The sequence below is a fragment of the Suncus etruscus genome, chromosome 1 (genome assembly GCF_024139225.1).
Source record: "Suncus etruscus isolate mSunEtr1 chromosome 1, mSunEtr1.pri.cur, whole genome shotgun sequence".
Classification (NCBI taxonomy): Eukaryota; Metazoa; Chordata; class Mammalia; order Eulipotyphla; family Soricidae; genus Suncus; species Suncus etruscus.
Window position 1 is genome coordinate 9130372 of NC_064848.1, and position 20674 is coordinate 9151045.

The 20674-nt window shown below is 53.1% G+C and overlaps 1 protein-coding gene across 8 annotated transcripts in view; it reads right to left on the reverse strand.

The window, feature by feature from the left end:
• The window catches only part of TLE3 (TLE family member 3, transcriptional corepressor), a 41135-nt gene extending 21813 nt beyond the window's left edge, over positions 1-19322 (reverse strand). For 4 of the 8 annotated variants that reach the window (XM_049777792.1, XM_049777800.1, XM_049777765.1 and 1 more), the window contains exons 1-4: positions 19106-19320; positions 18125-18225; positions 17550-17613; positions 16599-16643 (exon numbers count right to left, since the gene is read on the reverse strand). In XM_049777792.1, the coding sequence (XP_049633749.1) occupies positions 16599-16643; positions 17550-17613; positions 18125-18225; positions 19106-19129 (234 nt within the window). In that variant the 5' untranslated portion in view covers positions 19130-19320. Of the gene's footprint in view, positions 1-16598; positions 16644-17549; positions 17614-18124; positions 18226-19105 lie in introns of all 8 variants that reach the window. The other 4 variants (XM_049777814.1, XM_049777782.1, XM_049777808.1 and 1 more) reach the window with 3 other exon arrangements.
• Positions 19323-20674: the final 1352 nt, after the last annotated feature.

The following is a 20674-nucleotide window of genomic DNA, read 5'->3' on the forward strand; positions in this document are numbered from 1 at the left end:
CTCTCAGAGGAGAGACAGAGAGCCTGGGGCAAGCCTTATTTGTAGTCATGAGAGGAAGAAGGGCTCCCCCAATTTTCACTGCTGACAATCCGCCCAGGCCAACCTGCCTATGTTGCACACCCCACCAGTCCCACAGGTGGGACTGGTTGCCTCTGCCATGCAGAAGCAACTCAGGAAGACACTATGTGACCTTTCATTCAGTATTACCAGAAAGACAGAGCCATTCTGTTTACCTAAAGTCCCAGAAAAGCTCCTATGTGAACCCCAGTTGAAATAAAAGGGTTGAAAAAGAACAGTGCTAAGCAGTTAAAAGGAGTGGAGAGAGAGAAGCCAGAACCAATGACAGGCAGGCAAGGCTCAAAACTGCTTTTCTTTTCTTTTCTTTTCTTTTTTTGTTTTTTGGGGTCACACCTGGCAGCGCTCAGGGGTTCCTCCTGGCTCTATGCTCAGAAATCGCTCCTTGCACGCTCAGGGGACCATATGGGATGCCAGGATTCAACCACCGACCTTCTGCATACAAGGCAAACACCTTACCTCCATGCCATCTCTCCGGCCCCCAAACTAGTTTTCTTAGGGGCTGGAGAAATAACATGGCAGTAGGGTGTTTGCCTTGCATACAGCAACCCAGGGCTGACTTGATTCAATCCTGGCATCCTATTTGGTCCCCAAGCCAGCCAGGAACGATTTCTGAGTGCAGAGCCAGGAGTAACCCCTGAGCACTGCCGGGTATGGCCCCCAAACCAAAAACAAACAAAATAGAAGAACTGCTTTTCTTATCTCCTTCTGAATCCCCCAGGCCTCATGAGGTCCCAGAGCTGGCCTCAAAGCTTGCATCAGCCCATAGCTATTTCAGGGACAAAACCATAACAACAGCCATTAGAAACCTCTGATCATCTGCAGGTCAAAATGATTCTGGAGGAAGAGATCCATTTGCACTTGAAGCCTCACACACAGATGGGGGGCGTAGTGGAAAATGAGGGCAAGCAGTACCCACAATCCACCCCCTACCTCCAACCACGTGCTATATTCCTGAGGCTACTTGGGCCCTCAGGACACTTCGGACACAGGGCTTTGGAGCACCCTAAGGGCAACAGCTCACCCACCTCATTGGAGTTCCCGAAACACCCCGACCTCTGAAGAAAGGGGTCAGGACTACCCAGAGGGCACACCACCAGGCTAGACCTTTGGGACAGAAAGCTTCTTTGCTCTCTGAAGGATTATTCCCTAGTTTTTCAGATTCTGTGTGTCCACTGGAGTCCCTGATTCCAAACTCCTGGCAGAGGCAGAAAGGGTACCAAACCACACCTGCACATCTGGAGTACACACAAGCAAAGATGCGGCATCGCTCCACCTTCTGCAGCCTTAGTGTTCAGGCAAGGGGGCAGGGGGCCAGAGCACTCAGGCTGGGTGGGCGGCAGGCAGCTCTGGCATTCCTGCTCGAAGGAGCCTGGGGAGGACACCATGAGAAGTCGGGGCTGGGTGACTCATCTCGGGGAGCAGAGCGAGAGGAATTCTGCTCCACAACAGGCTCTATGCTTCTGTGCCTTGTCCTCCCCCACACAGATGAGAGGAGAAAGAGGAGGAAATCTGAGCACGGAGGTGGTGTTCACAGAAGTTCCAGAAACAATCAGCCCATCCGTGTCTCCATCCAAGCTGCGGCGGGCAAGCCACACGGCTGCTCGACAGTCATGCACGTTTGTGCCAAATAACAGAGAGATCCAAAGAGAAACAAGCAACAATCAATGAAACGAAAGCAGGTCTTGGATGCTGAGGGCACCCGTGGCTCTGAGCTCGCGCTAAAGATGGGACGCAAAGACAGATGCCGAGTGGTGCCTGGCATCTAGAACGTGTTCTGACAACAGAGGCCCCAAGAAGCCAGCCACACGCACTGCACTTCTCCCAGCCCCACACAGCAGCATCTCCTGCCTGGCCAAGGACCTGGGGCTATTCTCTGGGTGGGGACAGACCAAGCCCATTACCCACGAAGTGGTCAAGTCAGACTCACCACAAGTCACATCATGTGTGGTCTCTTGCCCACTGTCCCCACCCCACTGTTGGAAAGGAGGCTTCATAGGCTCTGCGCTTCCAGGCCACTCTGGGGTGGGTGGTTACTGAAGAGCTCCCAGCTAGCCTCCACTTCCTCCAGCAAATAAGCTCAAGCTTCTAGAAGTGAGGCTCTTGCGTGGCTGAGCAGCTCCCACCAAAGACACATCCTGGCCTCAGCATTTCCTCTCCACCCAACATTCAATTACTTCAACTATCAGCACCACTCCAGGAACTAAGTGCTGGTGCTCTCCTCTTCCTGGGGGCGTGCTGCAAGGCAGGGAAGCTTATCTCAGCTGCTCAGGGCAGAGATTGGAGGCTTGATACAGAAGAACCTTCAACAAAAACCCAGGCCTCCTTGCCCAAAATGGGGCTGTAGGGATGAGTTCTTTCCCTCGATCGTGGCTGTACACAGCACAGGATGCTGGTGAACCAAGGAACCAACGAGAAGAAAAGAGCAGAAAAGCAAGAATGAAAGCTCTGGCTTTTGCTAGAAATCCAGGTTTCAATCCCCAGCACCTAGGACCCTGTGAGCCTCACAGCAGGAGTGATCTCTGAAAGCAGAGCCAGAATTAAGTCCTGAGCACTGCTGGGTATAGCCCCTAAACAAGCAAACAAACCAAGAAAGAAGTAGTTAACTGTTGCTCAGATTCATTTCTTTTGTTTTTGGGCCACACCCAGCAGTGCTCAGGGGTTACTCCTGGCTGTCTGCTCAGAAATAGCTCCTGGCAGGCACGGGGACCATATGGGACACTGGGATTCGAACCAACCACCTTTAGTCTTGGACCGGCTGCTTGCAAGGCAAACGCCGCTGTGCTATCTCTTCGGGCCCTCAGATTCATTTCTTAAGCTTTTTCCTTTTGGGGGGGGGGGATGAGGAGTGAAGGGTGTGGTACAGGGAACTGTCAGAAATAGAAAGCAGGCCAGACAGATACACTTTGGGGAGGGGGGCACATCCAATAGTACTCAGAGCTTATTCCTCTTTCTGGGCTCACTACTGGTAGTTGCTGGGGTGATCCTATGAGGTGCCAAAGTTTAAACCCAGGTCGGTCACCTGCAAGGCTGATCTACCCGCTGTACCAGCTCTCCAGTCCCAAAAAGAACAACTTGTCATGGTTACAAGGACCACCATCAAGGTCAGAACTGCCATCACTTTCCACCTGTAGCTCCTCATCACCAAAGGGAACAGATACGAAGCTGGCCACCATTTTTCAGGCAAGGAAACTGATGCCCACAATAAAACTCCCATACCAAACAACTTCCTCCCAAGAAGCCAGATCCAGACAGAGATTACAGACAGATCATTACAGAGAGCTTCAAGAAGCATTTTTCAATGAAAAACTACCACCGAGGTTAATCATTGACAGCATTTCCAATTAGAACAGCTGTTAAAACAGCATTTGATCCAATTCAAACACGCTCTAAACATCAGTGGTGAGAACGGAAGGGGGAAAGGAGGGACCACATGGGACATAGATGGGGACAGGTCACTAGTGTGGCCCAACCTGGAACTAGATCAGAGGCAGGGAAATGCCTGAGAGCAGCTCGGGGCTGTGTGCTGCCTCAGGCAGCTGTGGCAGGCGAGCCCCCTCCATCGGAGCCTCAGCGTGTCCCCAAGCTGCCACCAGCTTTGAGCCGTAGCCCTGGACTTCAGAAGGGGTGCAGGAAGGTGGGAAGGTGGCTTCCTTTGGAAAAAGGTGTTTGGGGAGCCTGCTGCGGTCTTTGAACGTTTCTTTTCAAGTGTACTTCAAAGAAGGCGGCTTTGCTGGTGGAAAACGGACACCTGACGAAGGAAAGAATCTACCAGACACACAGAGATATGAGCTGAGCTGCCATGGATGGAGGGGGTGGATGCGGGAGTGGGGTTCGGAGTTCTTGGGCAAATTCAAGAGCTGCCTTCCCAACTGGGCACTGCTGGGACTAACATCTGCCCTGTGTGTCTGTCGAGATTGTTAGGCAAATAAATGAAAGGCAGGAAGATAGTGGGGGGCAGTGTAATTTCCCAAAGAGCAATCTGCTCAATGTGCCTCAGCGGCTTCCATTTGCAAGCTCGTCTCCTCATTAATGTAGGACCTCTCAATGGGGAACTGTAAACTGAGGGTACACCTGAACAACCTCAACACCCTTGTTAGCTCCTCTCACCATGTCCCATGCTCCAAGTAGGGTGGTAAAGCCTTGCCCTGGTCCAGGAGTGGAAACTAAGAGATGGATTTGGGTAGGCTCTTTGGTCCTAGCTGAGCTTTAGATTTTGGGTGTAGATTTAAGTTGATTACTCAAGGTATAGTCAATAGCCAACATCACCAGTCTTCTCAACTTTAAAATGTCTCATTAGGGACCGAAGTGATAGCACAGCAGTAAGGCGTTTGCCTTGCACACAGCCAACACAAGATGGACCCCGGTTCGAATCCTGGCATTCCATATGGTGTTTCCCTCTCCCCCACAGCCTACCAGTAGCGACTTCTGAGCACAGAGCCAGGAGTAACTCCTAAATGCCACCAGGTATAACCCCCAAACAAACAAACAAACAAACAGACACAAAAATGTCTCAATAGGGCCAGAGAGATAGCATGGAGGTAAGGTGTTTGCCATGCATGCAGAAGGTCTGTGGTTCGAATCCTGACATCCCATATGGTCCCCTGAGCCTGCCAGGAGCAATTTCTGAGCATAGAGCCAGGAGTAACCCCTGAGCGCTGCCGGGTGTGACCCCAAAAAACAAAACAAAAAAAAGTGTCTCATTAGAGGGCCACACAATAGTATGGTGAGGAGAGCACTTGCCTTGCATGCAGCAGACCCAGGTCCAATCCCTTGATACCCCATATCGTTTCCTGAGTCGACCAGTAGAGCCAGGAGTAAGACCTGAGCAAGTTGGGTGTGGCATACAGATTATAAAAATCAAATATGGGGGCCCGGAGAGATAGCACAGTGGCGTTTGCTTGCAAGCAGCGATCCAGGACCAAAGGTGGTTGGTTCGAATCCCAGTGTCCCAAATGGTCCCCCGTGCCTGCCAGGAGCTACTTCTGAGCAGACAGCCAGGAGTGACCCCTGAGTACTGCCGGGTGTGGCCCAAAAAAAAAAAAAAAAATCAAATATGGGGGCTGGAGTAATAGCACAGATGTAAGGCGTTTGGCCTTGCACAAGGCTGACTTGGGATGGATCCAGGTTCCATCCCCAGCATCCAATATGGTCCTCCAGGCCTGTCAGGAGTGATTTTTGAGCACAGAGCCAGGAGTAACTCCCGAGTGCTGCCAGGTATGGCCCAAAAACTAAAATAATAACAATAAAACTAATTAAAAAAAAATGAAGTGTCTGGTTATCTGCTCAATCCCAGTGCATTCACTTGAACCCCAACCCTAGTAGAAATAGGAGAAAGCTGTCATTTGGAAGTACAGAATGCCCAAAAAAACCTAGCATGGATCTGGCCTTGACTTCTAACTCTTCCTACATATAGTCAATAGCTTGGGGCCAAGCACCTCCTTTCTCTGGCTTCCACTTTGTGGCTTTCACACAAGGAGACGTACCAGGCATCAGATCTCATCCCAGGACGACCACTGAGCGTTTGGGAGCACTAACTGTTCCTGCACTGCTGTGAGGCACAGAGCACCTGGCCAAAAGTTCCAGGTTTCCACACAAGAGGCAGGAGACCATGAATGGGCACTCTGGTGAAGTACAGACCAAGTACAATATGGCCCAATGACAGGTCTTCTCAGTACAGATAAACATTTCCAGGAGTTGCTCTGCAAACCTGCACATTCAGGTCACAGAGACCAAGGTCTGTCCTATCTAAACTAATGCCAAGTCCTCCCTACACTCACGCTGGTTTGGGGATTTCCAAAGAAAGATAGGCCATAACCTTAAAAAGAACTGGGCAAAACCCCCAGCCATCTCCAAGGTGCCTCCTATAGCGGAAAATGTAAGCAAACCCTCAGAGATGAGATCAATCAGATGCCTCTGAGGCTTGAGGTTCCAGCTTTCACTTCCTTTAGGAGAAAAAGGGTTGGGGGGGAAGGAGGGAGGGAAAGTCTAGATACCCACTGCGGCCATGTGGGAACAGACAGACACGGAGGAGCTTGGTCTGACCTCCTGTCATTCTTTTGATGTTTAAGGGAGGGACTAGGTACACTGCAGGCTCCTCAAATTTGCAACTGGTTTTAAGGACCCAGTTCTCAAACTCACATTCAAGGGTGTTCCACATCCATGTTGAATCTGTGCCATCCTGACTTAAGTCCAAGGGGCACTGACAGGGACAGGGGGCAGAGGAGGTGGGAGGATGGTACAGACAACTCGCAGCTGTTAGGAGTTAGCATCACCCTCCCCGAGCTTGGAAGAGCACAGAACCATGTGCCTGGGCCCTTTAAGTGGTGCATCCTCCACCACACTGGCCAAGCAATTCCAAATTGATAGGCCCTCAATTACTGGACTGCAAGATGCCATTCCCTGCCAGGTCAGGTTGAACTTGGAGAGCGAGTAAGTGATTTTTACTGCTGTTGGATGGCAAGTCCAAGGATAGGGAGGAACATCATCCTCACTGGAGAAAGCCCAAAAGCCCCCATGTTCCATTCCCATCACAGCTGCTGGGCCCAACAGTGCCACCAGGCCTTTCAAGAAGGGAGCAAATAAATGACCCACTTAGCAGCTGCGGAGATAATGACCCCTGCTCCCTCCCAGACCACCCAGTGATAGGTGAGCCTCCTTAAAGCCCTTTTAGCACTGACATATTGATCAAATTATATATAACTACAACGCCATTAAATATTTACGGCTTCCGAGGAAGCCTGCTGAATTCTTTATGCCAGGACTGGGAACAAGAAAAGGACCAGCCCTGGTGTAAGCCTAAGGATGGGTCTCTCCCAGGGGAGGAGAGAGGGGTGTTGGCAGGGCTGCAGAGAAGGGTGGGGCGTGGGGGGGGGGGGGGCTGTTCTTTGCACAGGGTGATGCCTCACGCTCGCCCCCTGCCTGCTAGGATAGTGTAAGGGCAGGCTGAAAGTGGGGACACTAAGGGCTGGCCTGATTCTTCAAGGCTGTGCAGATCTGACCCCAGCAGAAAGTTCACAAGTCCAGGGAGGAAGGAAACTGGGAGTGAGAGAAGAGCTAGATAGAATGGGAGAGTGGGGTGAGGAAGCCAGGCTCCAAGACCCCAACATTACTTGCCCCAGCACCCGTGGACCAGCCACCTTGGGGACCTTTATTTAAACCTTGCTCTCCCCGCCTTCCACTCACCCACACACCTCCAGAACTGGGCCCACAGTCTGGATCCCCTCTGGGTCTACTCTGCCCTTAGTACTCAGCGTCTGCCCAGAGGAGGAGGCAGATTAGGGTATAATTTAAGAGGAAGAGCTGTAAAAATGGGCCCCCAAATACAAACAAGCGCCCCAACCCTGGCCCCTGGAGTACCCCACAGCACAGCTGCCCGACCCCCCACCCCATGCTGAGACTCACATTGCTCTCACTCTCCCTTTCCCTCCACCGGGGCTTCCTGTTAACAAGATCCAATCTTTCAATATTTGCTCACTTTAATTTCTTGGTTCCCAAACACATTAGACTCTGCTGACTGCCACCCCCACTCCCTCCAGAGGAGCCCAGTCAGAGCTGCCCTGAGGCCGGATCAGGGAAGGTCTTTTCAGATCACAGGGTCCCCTACTGCCAAATCACCCCAGGCTGCCACCTGCCCCTCCTCCACCTTCCCAGACTCCCCAAGCCAACTCCTGCCTGGAGGAAAATTCTCAATTCATCCCTGAGGGGTTGCCATGGCAACCCCCAATCCCCCTCGAAACGAGAAGACTTTCCCCTGGTCCCTCTGCAGGCAGTGAGCATCTTGGCACCCTGCAGAGGTGGCAGCCTCCATTTGGAGGGTCTCCTCACAGGTCAGCACAACAAACGAAAGGATTGACATGATTTTGAGAGGACGGAGGTGCTCTGGAAAACAGTGGATAGAAAGAGAGCCCCATTCCTACCACCTGTTCTCCACCAAAGGGCAGGTAGGTCCCCTTCCTGACCTCAGAAGGGTGATCTGGAATGTCCTCTCTCTAGATCAGAAAAGGGGCCAAAGTCTCCAAATAAGTAAGAAATGGGTGTCACTGGTGGTCAGTCCCTCTAAGACCCTCACAACAGTCAGCCCTTTCTTTATCAGGCCCAGTGGTCACTCAGCAACTCTGAGGAATGACCCAGAACCCCAACACCAGAGCAAGACTCTTGTCCGCTAGGGACCTCATGGTTCAGAGACATGAGGATGTCTCACTGACCAGCAGGGTGGAGGGTGGAGACCCAGGGTAGTAAGCATAAGCACCCTGTGTGCCTAGGAACTCCCAGGCAAAGGTGATTCAACCTCAAAGGTCAGCCTGTGCCCCAAAAGGAAAACACCAGTGGCTCATGGTCTAGTGTGTTGGGAAAGATTTTCTGAGGAGCTCCTAGCCAGAAGTCCAAACATTGACAGATTGGTTTCTGATCAGTGCCTGCCCCTGGTCTTCAGGGCAATGAGCAGTGAGGCAGGTGCTCAGGGGTCCCCCCTCTGAGGAGGGGACTCCAGTGTACAGGGTTGGTCCAGCAGACTGGCTGGGGAGGACAGTTCACCATGTCCTAATGCCACTCCTCACACCTCACAGTGGTTTTCAGGAAACCTCGTTTCCCTGCAATGCCATGGAGATGCCCAGGATTGAGAGCAGGAAGGATCACCTTGGTTCCTGCCCAAGACTTCTTTTCTAGCCAGGCGGTCTGATTCAGCCCCAAATGAAGGCCTGGCACCCCTACCCACCATCTGTACATTCTCATCCTCTTCCACAGCAGAAATCACATTGTCTTTACCAAGAACAGCCCTGGTGGGATGGTGGAGCTCAAACTCAGGACCAGGCAGACTTACAGAGGCTCCTCTGGGCAAATGTTCAGGAGACCAATTCCTCCATCCTATAAGTCCCAGCTGGGAGCAGGAGCCAGAGATAGAGGGATCAATCGGATGGGCCAGGAAGGAACAGCTCCCCTGCCCTGCTGCTCTTGCAGCAAAGAACCAACTCTCAGTCTTTCAGCTTTCAGTGCCAACTAAAACCCACATGACTCCCCCTAGGCTGGTCTAGCTTCCGTTCAGAATTGGAAAAAGAAAAAAAAAAAAAAACTAGCACACCAAGCAGGCAGGAGCAGAGCTGTGCGCAGTGGTGAGGAAGAATGTCTGGGCAGTGAGAGAAGGCCTCTGCACTTGGCACTGCCTACCTAGAGGATGCCAGACAAGAGCACCATCCACCACTGACCTCTGGCCTCTGAGTCTTGGATCCTGACTTTTATTTTATTTTATTTTTTTTTTTGGTTTTTGGGCCACACCCGGCGATGCTCAGGGGTTACTCCTGGCTGTCTGCTCAGAAATAGCTCCTGGCAGGCACGGGGGACCATATGGGACACCGGGATTCGAACCAACCACCGTTGGTCCTGGATCGGCTGCTTGCAAGGCAAACACTGCTGTGCTATCTCTCCGGGCCCCGGATCCTGACTTTTAGCTGCTCAGTTCTTCCCAGCATCCAAAGGCTTCTCTTCTTCCCCACCCAAGCCCTTCACATCTCTGCTTCAGCATCTCTCTTCCCAAGATCTCTCTATATCTGTCTCTCTCTCTCTCTCCAAGATATCTCTCTCTCCCCCTCAAACCCCCTCTTCTCTTTTCACACTTAACTACCCACAGACTCAAAAAAAAAAAAAAAAGAGAGATCTAAGTCATAGAAAGACACTTTAAAATAAAGGACTGGGCAGGGAAAAGGCTCAAGGACTAGAGGGCATGCAGGCCAGCAGGTGGGAGCTGCTGGTCAGTCCATATGGTTCCCTAGCACCACCAGGAGTGACCTCTACATCTCCTCCTCCCCCCAAACATGTGGGTTCCAATCCAACTTTGCAGCCTGCAAGCCTCTCTCAGAATGTCTTGTATCCCTCCCTGGAAGCATCATGTGAGTAACCTGTGTTCCTGAATTTTCTATACTGCTGAGGACCGGCGGCAGAAGTCCACTGTTCCAGGACCCAAATGTACTCTGGCTTCTCTGCCCAGCTCTGAGGCTCATCTGGTATCTGAGCAGGATGTAAACCCACATTACTTTTGGCCTCTATGATGAAAATGTCTAATCTGCTTTGCAAACAACCAAGAAAGTCAAAGGGTCAGTCAGCAAGATCAATAATCTCTGGAGATGTAAAACCATCGAATTCGTTGAAGGGCCCCAGGGGATCATTTGGCCACAGCAGCCCCCCCCCCCAACTAGAAACCCCACCACCACATCCTTAGTCATCATGCCTGTGAGTTAAGGTGAGGGGGCTGCCTAGCATATACCAGCCCAGTCCAAAACCAAGAGAACCCACTTCTTTCTTTACCACCACGTGGTAAAGGGGTCCTCTGGGATGAAAGGGGCTTCATCTCAAAAGGCTGCAAGGATACCGGTTGGGGTGAGAAAGTAAGAAGCATTCTCTGCTCTCTGCAGTAAATGGGGGTCCCTGATTGGCCTCCTAAACTCAGGATAATACTGAGTCCCAGCCAGTATAAAACCTCAAGGTTTCCAAAAAGCTCTCTTGCATGCTGAACTACCTCTTAAAATCAGATTGAAGAGGGGGCAGGGGTTGCTCTCCTAACCAGTCCCCCCTAGGGAGCATCACTCCACCCCAGTCTACCTCCAGCTGCCTGAACAGCAGGGCCCAGCGGTCAGAAGACAGCTGACCCCTGTCTTGCTCTCTGTCACTGCAGACCCTCCAAGAGCACACCAAGACTCCTTCTGTGGAGATAGGTAAGTCTCCTTCCTCTAAATTCCACTGGAGGAGGGGGAAGAGTGCACAGAGGAGGAGGAGGAAGGACGGCAGGCAGCTGAGAGCCCTGTGTTGAAAACATGAGATTGTCCCTTTAAGCATATAAAAACACGGCCCTTGAGCGCGCAGTTCTCACTCTGGTACACAATTATGGGTGCTTTCAGCTGTCTAGCACTACTTCAAGTGCTCTCTTAAACCAGACTGTCAATGGCATGTTGAAAGCTATTTTGCTGGCTGCTATCATTAATAGCAAAGTGGAGAGCTGGGCTGATGGGAATTAAATATGGGGGAGGGGTGGGTCAGAACCCCGTCATTAGGGAATTACCCAAAAGGAGAAAGGAGACCCAGCCACTTGGGGGAAGAAAGGTCAACTGTGCCCTCCCCAGAGGGGGGGGGGGGACGACGACAAGGAGGTAGGCAGTGGAAATCACAGCTGGGCTCCACCCTCCTCCCAGGCACATGGCCCAGGGCCAGCTCTGAAGAGCCTCTGGGGACAGAGGGAGGGACAAAGAGAGCCATGGAGAGGCTGAGAGCTTGGAGATCACTTCCCCTACAAACTGTCATAGAGTCCTCTCTCTCTCACACTCCAAGGAGTGTCCCACCCTTGATACCGCACCAACACAGGCCTTGGGAACTCCACCCCTAATCACCAGCCCCGCCAGCCAGGGACCCCTGGCTCAAGTGACACCCAACACTGAGAGGGGCGGAGACATCACTGACCTCCTCCCACCCCTTGCCCCAGGAAGCACAGGCCCTCCAGTCCCAAAGCTCCTCTGGTGATGGCGACACATTAGCAACATTAGCACATACTTCACTGCAAGGTGATGACTTATTTAAATGGCTCCCTCCCCGTGGCGGATGGTGTCTGGTAGTCAAGTGTCACCAGCCCCCAGCCCCCTACAAGTCCCAGGCCTCTAGAACCAATCAACCTAACTCCCCTCATTTGGCTGATTAAGAAAGGGGTGCAGGGCCTGAGGGGCGGTTCAGCGGTAGGGTGTGTTTGCCTTGCACTTGGCTGACCTAGGTTGGCCTAAGACAGTTGGCAGTTTGTTGGCAGCTTGATCCCCCAGGGTCCCACATGGTCCCCCAAGCCAGGAGGGATTTCTGAGCACATAGCCAGAAAGGGGTGCTGAAGGCTGGTGGAAGAAACCAGCAGTTGTATCACAATCAACATCCTCATAGGGCTCATCTGAGCACCCCAGAAATGAAAAGAAAGCAGGTGCCTTCCCCCAAACACCTATTCTGGGCAGAGCAACATGGGGAGAGGAAAAGGACAGAGAGTAGGAGTGGGGGAGATGGGGAACCCCTGGGAATAAAGGAGAAGAGACCCTGTTTGTACCAGGTGGGGGAGAATTGAGAGCTCTGTTAGGGGAACCCAGCATTCTTGCAAACAGACATCAGGAAGCAAAAACTGTCTAGAAAGGAGACCCCAGAGGGAGGAATTTCTCCTAGATCCACATGTGCCACACACTTTTAGATGCTACAGGTGTAGACTCAACCCCTCTTCAACTTTTCCCCAACACGCATGCACATATTCATCTCTGGGATCTACAGGGATTCCCAGATCTTTCTAGCCCCAGGAACAAGTCACCCAGCTCCTGCTTCCTGAGTTCTCTGGTAAAGTTCCTGGGTCCCTGCACTTCACCTGGAGGGGCTGGGGGGATTGCACTGTTTATGGTTCTTCTCGGGCCAATTCATTTGTTATTCAAATAGCCGGCAACTGGGATGTGGACTGTAGGCCAAGATCATTATACAACCCAAATGGGGTACTTTGGACTCTGGGCCTAGCCAGGTTCTTTGCTTCTTCAGAGTTGTTCAAGGCTCTGAGCTCAGGCCTTCACTTCTGGAGTCAACTAATAGGTGGGTTGGGGTACTGGAGCAAAACTATCTGCCTGATGCCCCAGCACCTCTCTCTGGACTCAGCTTCAGGCTCCTTTGAGAGATTCAGGAAGAAAATCAAAGAGCTCCTCAGTTCCAGGAGTCAAAATTAAATGAGAAAGATAGAGAAATAGTACAGCAGGTTCATCATTTGCCTCATAAGCAGACGACCCGGGTTTGATCCCCAGTATGGCCCCTCCGGCACCACCAGGACTGATCCCTGAGCGCAAAGCCAGGAGTAACCCCTGAGCACTGCCGGTTGTGACCCAAAAGCCAAAAAAAAAAGGAGAGAAAAAAGGGTCATTCAGGAAGGTGACTAAAGTGATGCCCAGACACTGTGTGACCCCAATATCCAAAACACCTCAAGTCTTCCCTCCGAACCAGGCCTCAGGCAGAAGGTACTGTGTTATCCAGAGCCCTCAGCTCACTGCTCACAGCAACAGGGCCCCAAGGCCTAGGCTTGTAGCAGCCCTAGTGTGGGGGTGCTGAGGGGGCTCCTTGTGGCCTTTGTCTAGAGCCGCTCGCACCCTGGACCCCCTCAGTTGCACTTGCTCAGCCCTGGTCTAGGAAGCTAAAGACTTAGAGGAGGTGAGTGACCTTTGGTGTTCATGGCCAGGCCCTGACAGTGATCTTTGCTTTCCATAATTAGGCAGGGAGGCGGAGAGTGGAGGAGAAACCATTTATTACTTCTTTGGGATGTGGCAGCTTAGAAGCAGAATGAGAGGGAGACAGAAAAATGGGCAGGAAAGAGGCCGGCCACCAAGAGCTGCAGCTTGTTGTGAGATGAACTGGGCTGAAGGTACCTCTTAACTGTCCTGTTAGCCCTCTGACCAGCTGGCTAGAATCACCCAAGCTTCCCAACCAATAGGCATTTCCCAGGGTGCCCACAAAACAGCACTTTTAAGAAAAAAGTGCTGGTTGGGGTCGGAGTGATAGCACAGCAGTAAGTAGGGCATTTGCCTTGCACGCAGACGACCTGGGACAGACCCAGTTTCAATTCCCAGCATCCCATATGGTCCCCCGAGCCTGCCAGGGGCGATTGAGCCAAGAAGACCCCCTAAGTGCCGCCAGGTGTGGTTCAAAAACAAAAACAAACAAAAATAAAAACAAGCAAGCAAACGAAAAGTAAAAATGGCGGTAAGGAGAGCCGAATGTGGGGTAGATGGTGATGTGGGGGGCAGAGGTAGTTAGGGGGTAGAACTGGATCACCCCATTCCCCTAAGTGCTTAGCTCTGTATATTACATAAAAGTACAGACAGTGGGCCGGGCGGTGGCGCTAAAGGTAAGGTGCCTGCCTTGCCTGCGCTAACCTTGGACGGACCGCGGTTCGATCCCCCGGTGTCCCATATGGTCCCCCAAGCCAGGAGCAACTTCTGAGCACATAGCCAGGAGTAACCCCTCAGCATTATCGGGTGTGGCCCAAAAACCAAAAAAAAAAAAAAAAAGTACAGACAGTACTGCCCCCCACCCCACGCTTAAAGAATCCAGCCTGTTTGTTCCAGGCAGATGTAATCACTCGAACAGTCAAGTCTAGAGGGCAGGACAGTGCATGAATAATTCAAGCACTCCAGTCACTTGATTGTGTGTGCAGATAAAACACCAGTCAACCGCTAAACAGGTCAGCTGATAAACTTGTTTGCTCAGGCCTAACCACCATCCGCCAAATGCACCCAAGACCCACACTGCAATTAGTGGCAGGGTTTTCTTCTCAGGCCCAGGGAGTGGCCTGCCCCATTAGGTTAGGCCACGGCTTTGCAGCAGGCTAAAGTTTCTTCACCTTCTGGCTTCTTTGTTCCTACACAGCCTCAAGGCCATTCACTAGCTCAGAGAGGGCCAGAAACAGAGGCCTGGACTCCCTGGCACAACCCTTCCCCAGAAGCTTGGGCTGCTATAAAGGGGGGGAGGCACAGCCTCAATTCCCCCCAGGAAGCCTGAGTTTCTATAAAAGGGAAACACAACCTCCTCTCCCCACACTGGTAGCTGCAGGCATTACACCAGACAATGGAGCCAAACCTCAGCCATTCTCAAGCACCCCTGGGGAAGACACCGCACAGGACAGCTGCTCAGCGGCCCCACGAATGCGAACACAGCAGGTAAAGACACTTTCCACGCACCCCCCACGCACAGTTCAGTGTCCCCATGACTTCATCAGCAGCTTTGCTCTGCCAGCCGAGGCGGCTTCTTCATGCCAAGGAACCATCCACTCCCAGGCTCAGGGAGCAGTGCCCAGGCAGCCTTCGGCATGCAAGGACACAGAGCACCCTAATTATGAAGCTCTTGGAATAACTGCTGCTATAAATTTTAAACCTGGGTGCAATTACCCTCTTTAAACACACCCAAGATACCAAGAACTGAGGAGGGGGGAGGGGGGAAAACAGGCACCTTGCAAAACACCTTCAGGGTCCTTCCTTGTCTGCCTGGGAACCCTTGTTTTTACATGCGTTCCCCAAGACCCAGGTACTCAGGCAAATGAGCCTGAAGTGTGGCAAAGCCTGGTCCCAAAGCGCTAAGGAAAACATTCATTCCCACGTTGCAATGTGGGGACCGAGCGAGGGGAAACCAGGTAGGATTCAAGCGTCTTCCTTAGGGGTAATCCTTCAGGAAGCCACAAGCTTGTTCCCACAGGGCTCAATAAACCCCCTGCCCCCCCCCCCTTACTGGCTGCCTTCCACCCAACCCCAGGTTCCCTCCGGGGAGAGAGAGAGAGAGAAAGAAAATTCTGTTGCCACTGAAAAGGTACCAGAGTGCACCGGAGTTCACTGGTGTTCCAGGGCTCACTGCCCTTCTCACCTGCCCTGGACCCTGCCCACCTTAACGAGCAAAATTTAAACCTTGTAAACGGCTGTTAATTTAGAGCAGAAAATCCATTCAAGTCACGATCACCAAAGGCTAGAATGAGTCAACAGCCTTCTGAGATTTCAAGAACACCAATTGTTAAAAAGACCAACCGGCCTGCACCATTCATACGTGCCAAGTCAGCTCTAATCGCCTGGCCGGGCCAAATTATAGGCGGCCTCTTCTTGGAACACAAATACACAAACAGGCCTCTCCCACAGGCCTGCAGAGTACCCCGACTAGTTACTGATATGCACTGAGATAAAAGGTGTTTGTATTTGCTTGGTTTGAGGTATACTGTTATTAGAAGAGTGACAAAACGAGGTAGTTTACATATCCATCAAAGGCCACCACACTAGCTAAACTGGTTTGACTTCAGGATTTCAAAGCTGAGCTCAACTCCCAGTCATCTCAAAAGTCCTGGCGAGGCGGGCCCAGGGCAAGTTAGCTCGCCTAGGCTCAGCTTCCTTCTATAAATGGGACCAGGACTGCCTTCGAATTAAAATTGAGTTCGGAAAAACTGCCTTGTTTAAAAAAAAAAAAAAGGCAAGGCATTCCAGTTGCAGTTCATTCCGGCTTTATATTTTTAAGCAATTAATGGGTTGTCCCTTGCATTTGGACAACCTAGTCTGGCTTTTAAGACTCTTGAAGTTCAATCTTATCAAGGCAGAACATCTTATTTTTTGTGTGGCAAGAATGCCTCTTCTTTCTCTCTTGTACTCATTCATATACCTTCTCCCTCAAGAATTTCCTGCAGGGATTTTTACATATAAAACAGATCAGCCTGCCCCTTCTAGGTTTCAGGAGTCTGAAGATACATGTTTCCCTTCCAGCCTTTATCTTCCAACAAGATCCAAACTCAGGACTTACTTCACCAGTTCTAATGCTGAAGGCTCAACATGTCCCAGAAACGCATCCAGCCTCAGATGCATCTGCATCTCCGGGGCTGACCCTTTTAATCTCCCAGCTAAAGAGCTACACACACTTGGAAAGCAACAGGGCCAAGAGAAAAAAAAAAATCTGTCTGTTTCCTTAAAAGCAAATCTACTTTTTCTTTGTTTCTTAGAATGAGAAAAAGCACTTACCTGCTTGTGCATTTCAATGTTCAAGCCATAAGACATTTCGTAATACTAAAAATAAAAGAGAAGTGCCATTAATAGAAGATATTTGCCTTTCAAAGTCAGCTCCTATGGGGGAAGGTTTGGGCCAAATCATCCTTTTAATGCTATTGCTTCGCTCAAGTAATTTCTGCCAAACCCCAAAGGCAGTGACAGAGGGGTTCAGAGGGGCTGGTTGTTGGCTCTCCTCACACTAGAACGTTCTATACGCAACAGGAAGGCGAGTTAGGCCTCCCTCCCACCTGCACTGCATGCGCTCTCTAGCCTGTTTACAAAAGGTTCGGTTCAGCCAGGAAAACCTGTGTACATGGGACCCTCTTGTCCTCTGAGAGGCATTTAGCAATGTGTGAAGGCCTCTTATGTGGAAAGCAGTGCAGGGAGCTGAGCCTGAGAGCTTCCAATGGGCTCTCGCACAGAGTAAGATTTACCTAGTGGTAGCAGACAGTCTACCTATTGCCCCAGGGCTGAGGCTCAGCCCAGGGAACCCTGCAGAGCGGAGCCCCACAGCCACCTGCACACTCAGAAAGCCCCGGGGAAGGAAAGCTCCAGGCAGAAGGGCTGCTGCCCAACTCTGGCCAGATCCCAGGGCCGCAAAGCAGAAAAGTTTCCAAACACTCCCAGGAGGTCTCTCGGGGAGCTTTCTATCCAAGCCTGCCGTGGACTGATTCAATCCGACTTTATTAGCCGAGGGAGGGCATGGCAGCCTTCTGGGAAACCAAATCCCAGGATTCAAAGGGTGCAAAGGTAGCAAAGGATGGTGGTAACAAAGGTCTTGACCCCAGACCCTCTCTCTCTCTCCTTCGGGGCCTTCACTGGCCACCCCTTCCAAGGAACTAGGGGTGCAGCAGCTGAAAGCAAGACAAGGGACGGGCCCCTGGGGTCACTCGTTAGGCGCCCGCCCTGCTGCTGGCCACTCACCATCACATAATGGCGCTGCATCTCCGTCTTCTCGTTGGCCAGCTTGTCGTACTCCACTTTGAGGCTGCGAGAGCAAGGAGGAGCTGGCTCAGGACTAGTGCCCCAACCCCAAGGGCCTATGAGCACCCCTTTTCAACCATGAGAAAACCCCCCACGGCCATCACCCTTGAGCCTCCCAGAGTGGGGAGGAGAAAGGGGCAGACTCTGGACAACCCTCCAAAGTGGGGGGGGGGGGAAGGACTAAAACAACTGGAAACTTCTGTAGTCAAGCCAGAGGCCTCCTCCTCCTCCTCCACCTCCTCCAGCCAGGTCCTGCCAGGTGGGGTAGCTCAGAGCCGGGTGGGGAAAGCGATTCCAGACATCTGGCCCTAGGAGGCCCAAGACCCAGACCCGCCTCCCCACTCCGCACACCCCACACTGGGGGCCCCCAGGCTCCGAAGCTGCAGGTAGCAAAGGGTTAAGGCGCAACGCTGGGAAAAGTGGAAACAAAAGGCGGAGGCCCCAACGGGGGTTGAAGCCTGGTGGTAGGTGGCAGAGGGGTGTTGGGGGGCATAAATCCCCTCCACCCGTCTTACCTGTGATACTGCGCTTGCAGGAACTGGAATTCGTCTTTGATCCTGTCACAAGACTCAGCCACCGTGAATTTAAATCCCGGCTGCCCAGGTTGATGGGGAGCCTGGAGGGCGCGAGGAGACGAGACAGGAGGGGGCGACGGTGGTCAGCGGGGGGCTGCAGTCCGCCTGCCCCTGGGGGCCCACACCGAGCTGCCCCGCCTGGCCTGGCCTGGCCTGGCCCAGCCGCACCAGGCCCAGCCAGCCACCCTCCCAGCCCGGGATCCCTTCCTCCTTTCCTCCTTTCCTCCCTTTCTTCCTTCCTTCCTTTCTCCTTCCCTCCCTCCCTCCCTTCCTTCCTTCTTTCCTTCCTTCCTTCCTTCCTTCCTTCTTTCCCTCTTTCCTTCTTTCTTTCCTTCCTTCCTTCCTTCTTTCCTTCTTTCTTTCTTTCTTTCCTTCCTTCCTTCCTTCTTTCTGTCTTTCCTTCCTTCCTTCTTTCCTTCCTTCCTTCCTTCTTTCTGTCTTTCCTTCCTTCCTTCTTTCCCTCTTTCCTTCCTTCCTTCCTTCCCTCCCATCCCAGCAAGTTTCTCCACTCCCCAGGTCAGGGAGAGAGGGGAACCTCAATTGCTCCCCCATGGGCCGGAGCGGGGGATCCCAGTCCCGGGGGGGAGAGAGCAGCGGGCGTGGGAGGGAGGCAGGCAAAAGCGGTGAATGGGGATAGGGAATAGGGCTGGGGGTTGGAGGAGAGGATCGAGGGGTGTGGGGGGGGGTGCAGCCTTGCAAGCAAAACAGTCTCCCCGCACCCCCCCAGAAGCCGAAGAGACCAACCTCCTCCCAGCACGGCGCCCCCATCCCCATCCCCATCCCCTTTGTGTGAGCGCACGCACATACACACACACACACACACACACACCAACACACACTTGCAACCCATAAAATGGAGGTGCCCGGCCCAGGCTCCAGCCGCCCCCCACCCCGTGTTGGCTTTAAAGCCCGAGCGCTCACCGGATGTCTGCCTTGCGGATACATGGCAGGGAGCGGTCGCGGTTCCGAGGGCGAGCCGGCGCCGAGCGCGCGAGCCCCAGCCCGGGCCGGGGCCGGGGAGGCGCGGGGGACGGGGGAGCCGAACCCCAGCAGGGGCCGGCCGGCGAGGCGAGAGCTCAAGCTCAAGCTGGAGCTCGGCCCCGGCCCCCCCAGCGCGCTCTCGCAGCGAAATCCCAGAGTCGGGCGCAGACAAAGAGCCGCGGAGAGCGCTGGCCACCGCGAGTCGGCGGCCGGAGGGCGCACGGGAGGAAGGCCGGGCGCGCGGGAGCCAAGCGCCGGGCGGGCGCGGGCTTTGTGCGCCTTAAGGCCAGCAGCCGCCTTCCCCGGGCTGCGGGGCGCGCGTCAAAACGGGGCGCCGTGCGGGCATCCTAAGTGTCCCCCGCAGGCGGCTGGGCCAGGCGCGGGGTCCAGACTCCGGCGGGGCCCTTTCGGAGCCCCTGAAAGAATCACTCAGCGCGCGGCGCCGGGACAAGGCGCGGCCCCAGCATCCAGGGACGAGGGCGCTCGAGTTCGATCCCTAGAAGCGCGCTGTCGGCGATCAAGGCGATCGGGCGATCGGACTCCGGCAGGGCGGCGAACCAGGCTCCGAAGCGAGGCGAAACGAGGCGAGGCGGCGTCTTGGGGGGCAGCGATCGACGGGCTTCGACGTCCCCCTCTTGGAGAGCAGATCAGATCAGAGCCTGCAGTGCGCCCACGTCTTTGCAAAGCCCTTCCTTCCCTTCCCGAGCTTGCAGGAAAGGAAAAACAAAAAAAAAAAAAAACAACAAAAATACAACTCCGAGCTCGCTCAGGAGGTGCAGAAGAAACGTCCGGGCATCCTAAACTCCAAAAGCGGCACTTCTGGGAAAAAGCCTGGGCGAAAAGTAGAGGGGGAAAGAAAGGATGATCCTGGCTGCTTGCAAGTGCTGTGCGCTTGGGAAGCACCTTGGATAGGATAGGATAGGACAGGATAGGGGAGACGCGGCCGAAAAGAAACCCAGCAACTCCAAGGGCTTCTTCTTCTTCTTTTTCCTTTCCTTCTTTTCTTCCTTTCCCCCTTGGCTCGTCTCTTCTCTTTCTCTCCACGGCCCGACGAACCCCCAAAACACACACAAACACACACACACACACACACACAAAGTGGCCAGGACCAGCGGATACCACACACAGACAGGCGATGGGGACGAACACGAGGTCTGAACCGCCGCGAGAGCCAGTTCCAAATAGAGAGGGAGGGGGGGGGTGGACGGAAAAGTATCAAAATAATGTGGCAGCTTCGCCCCGAGCTGGCCAATGAGAGTTTGGGGTGCCCACGTGGGGCCACCCGTCTCGGCCTGCCACTGGGCGCCGCTGGCCGCGACGTCACAATGCCCTCTTGTGTCTAAAACTATGCATGAAAAGTAAGCAATCAAGGCCCGCCCTCCCTCCCTCCCTCCCCGCCGGTGACTTGAAGCTGGGGAGTGAAAAACAGCGCTCCTCGGATCAGGAATTAACCGAAAGACATATAATAAATAGATATATATTATAGTTCTGGGATGCTGGAGAAGTAGG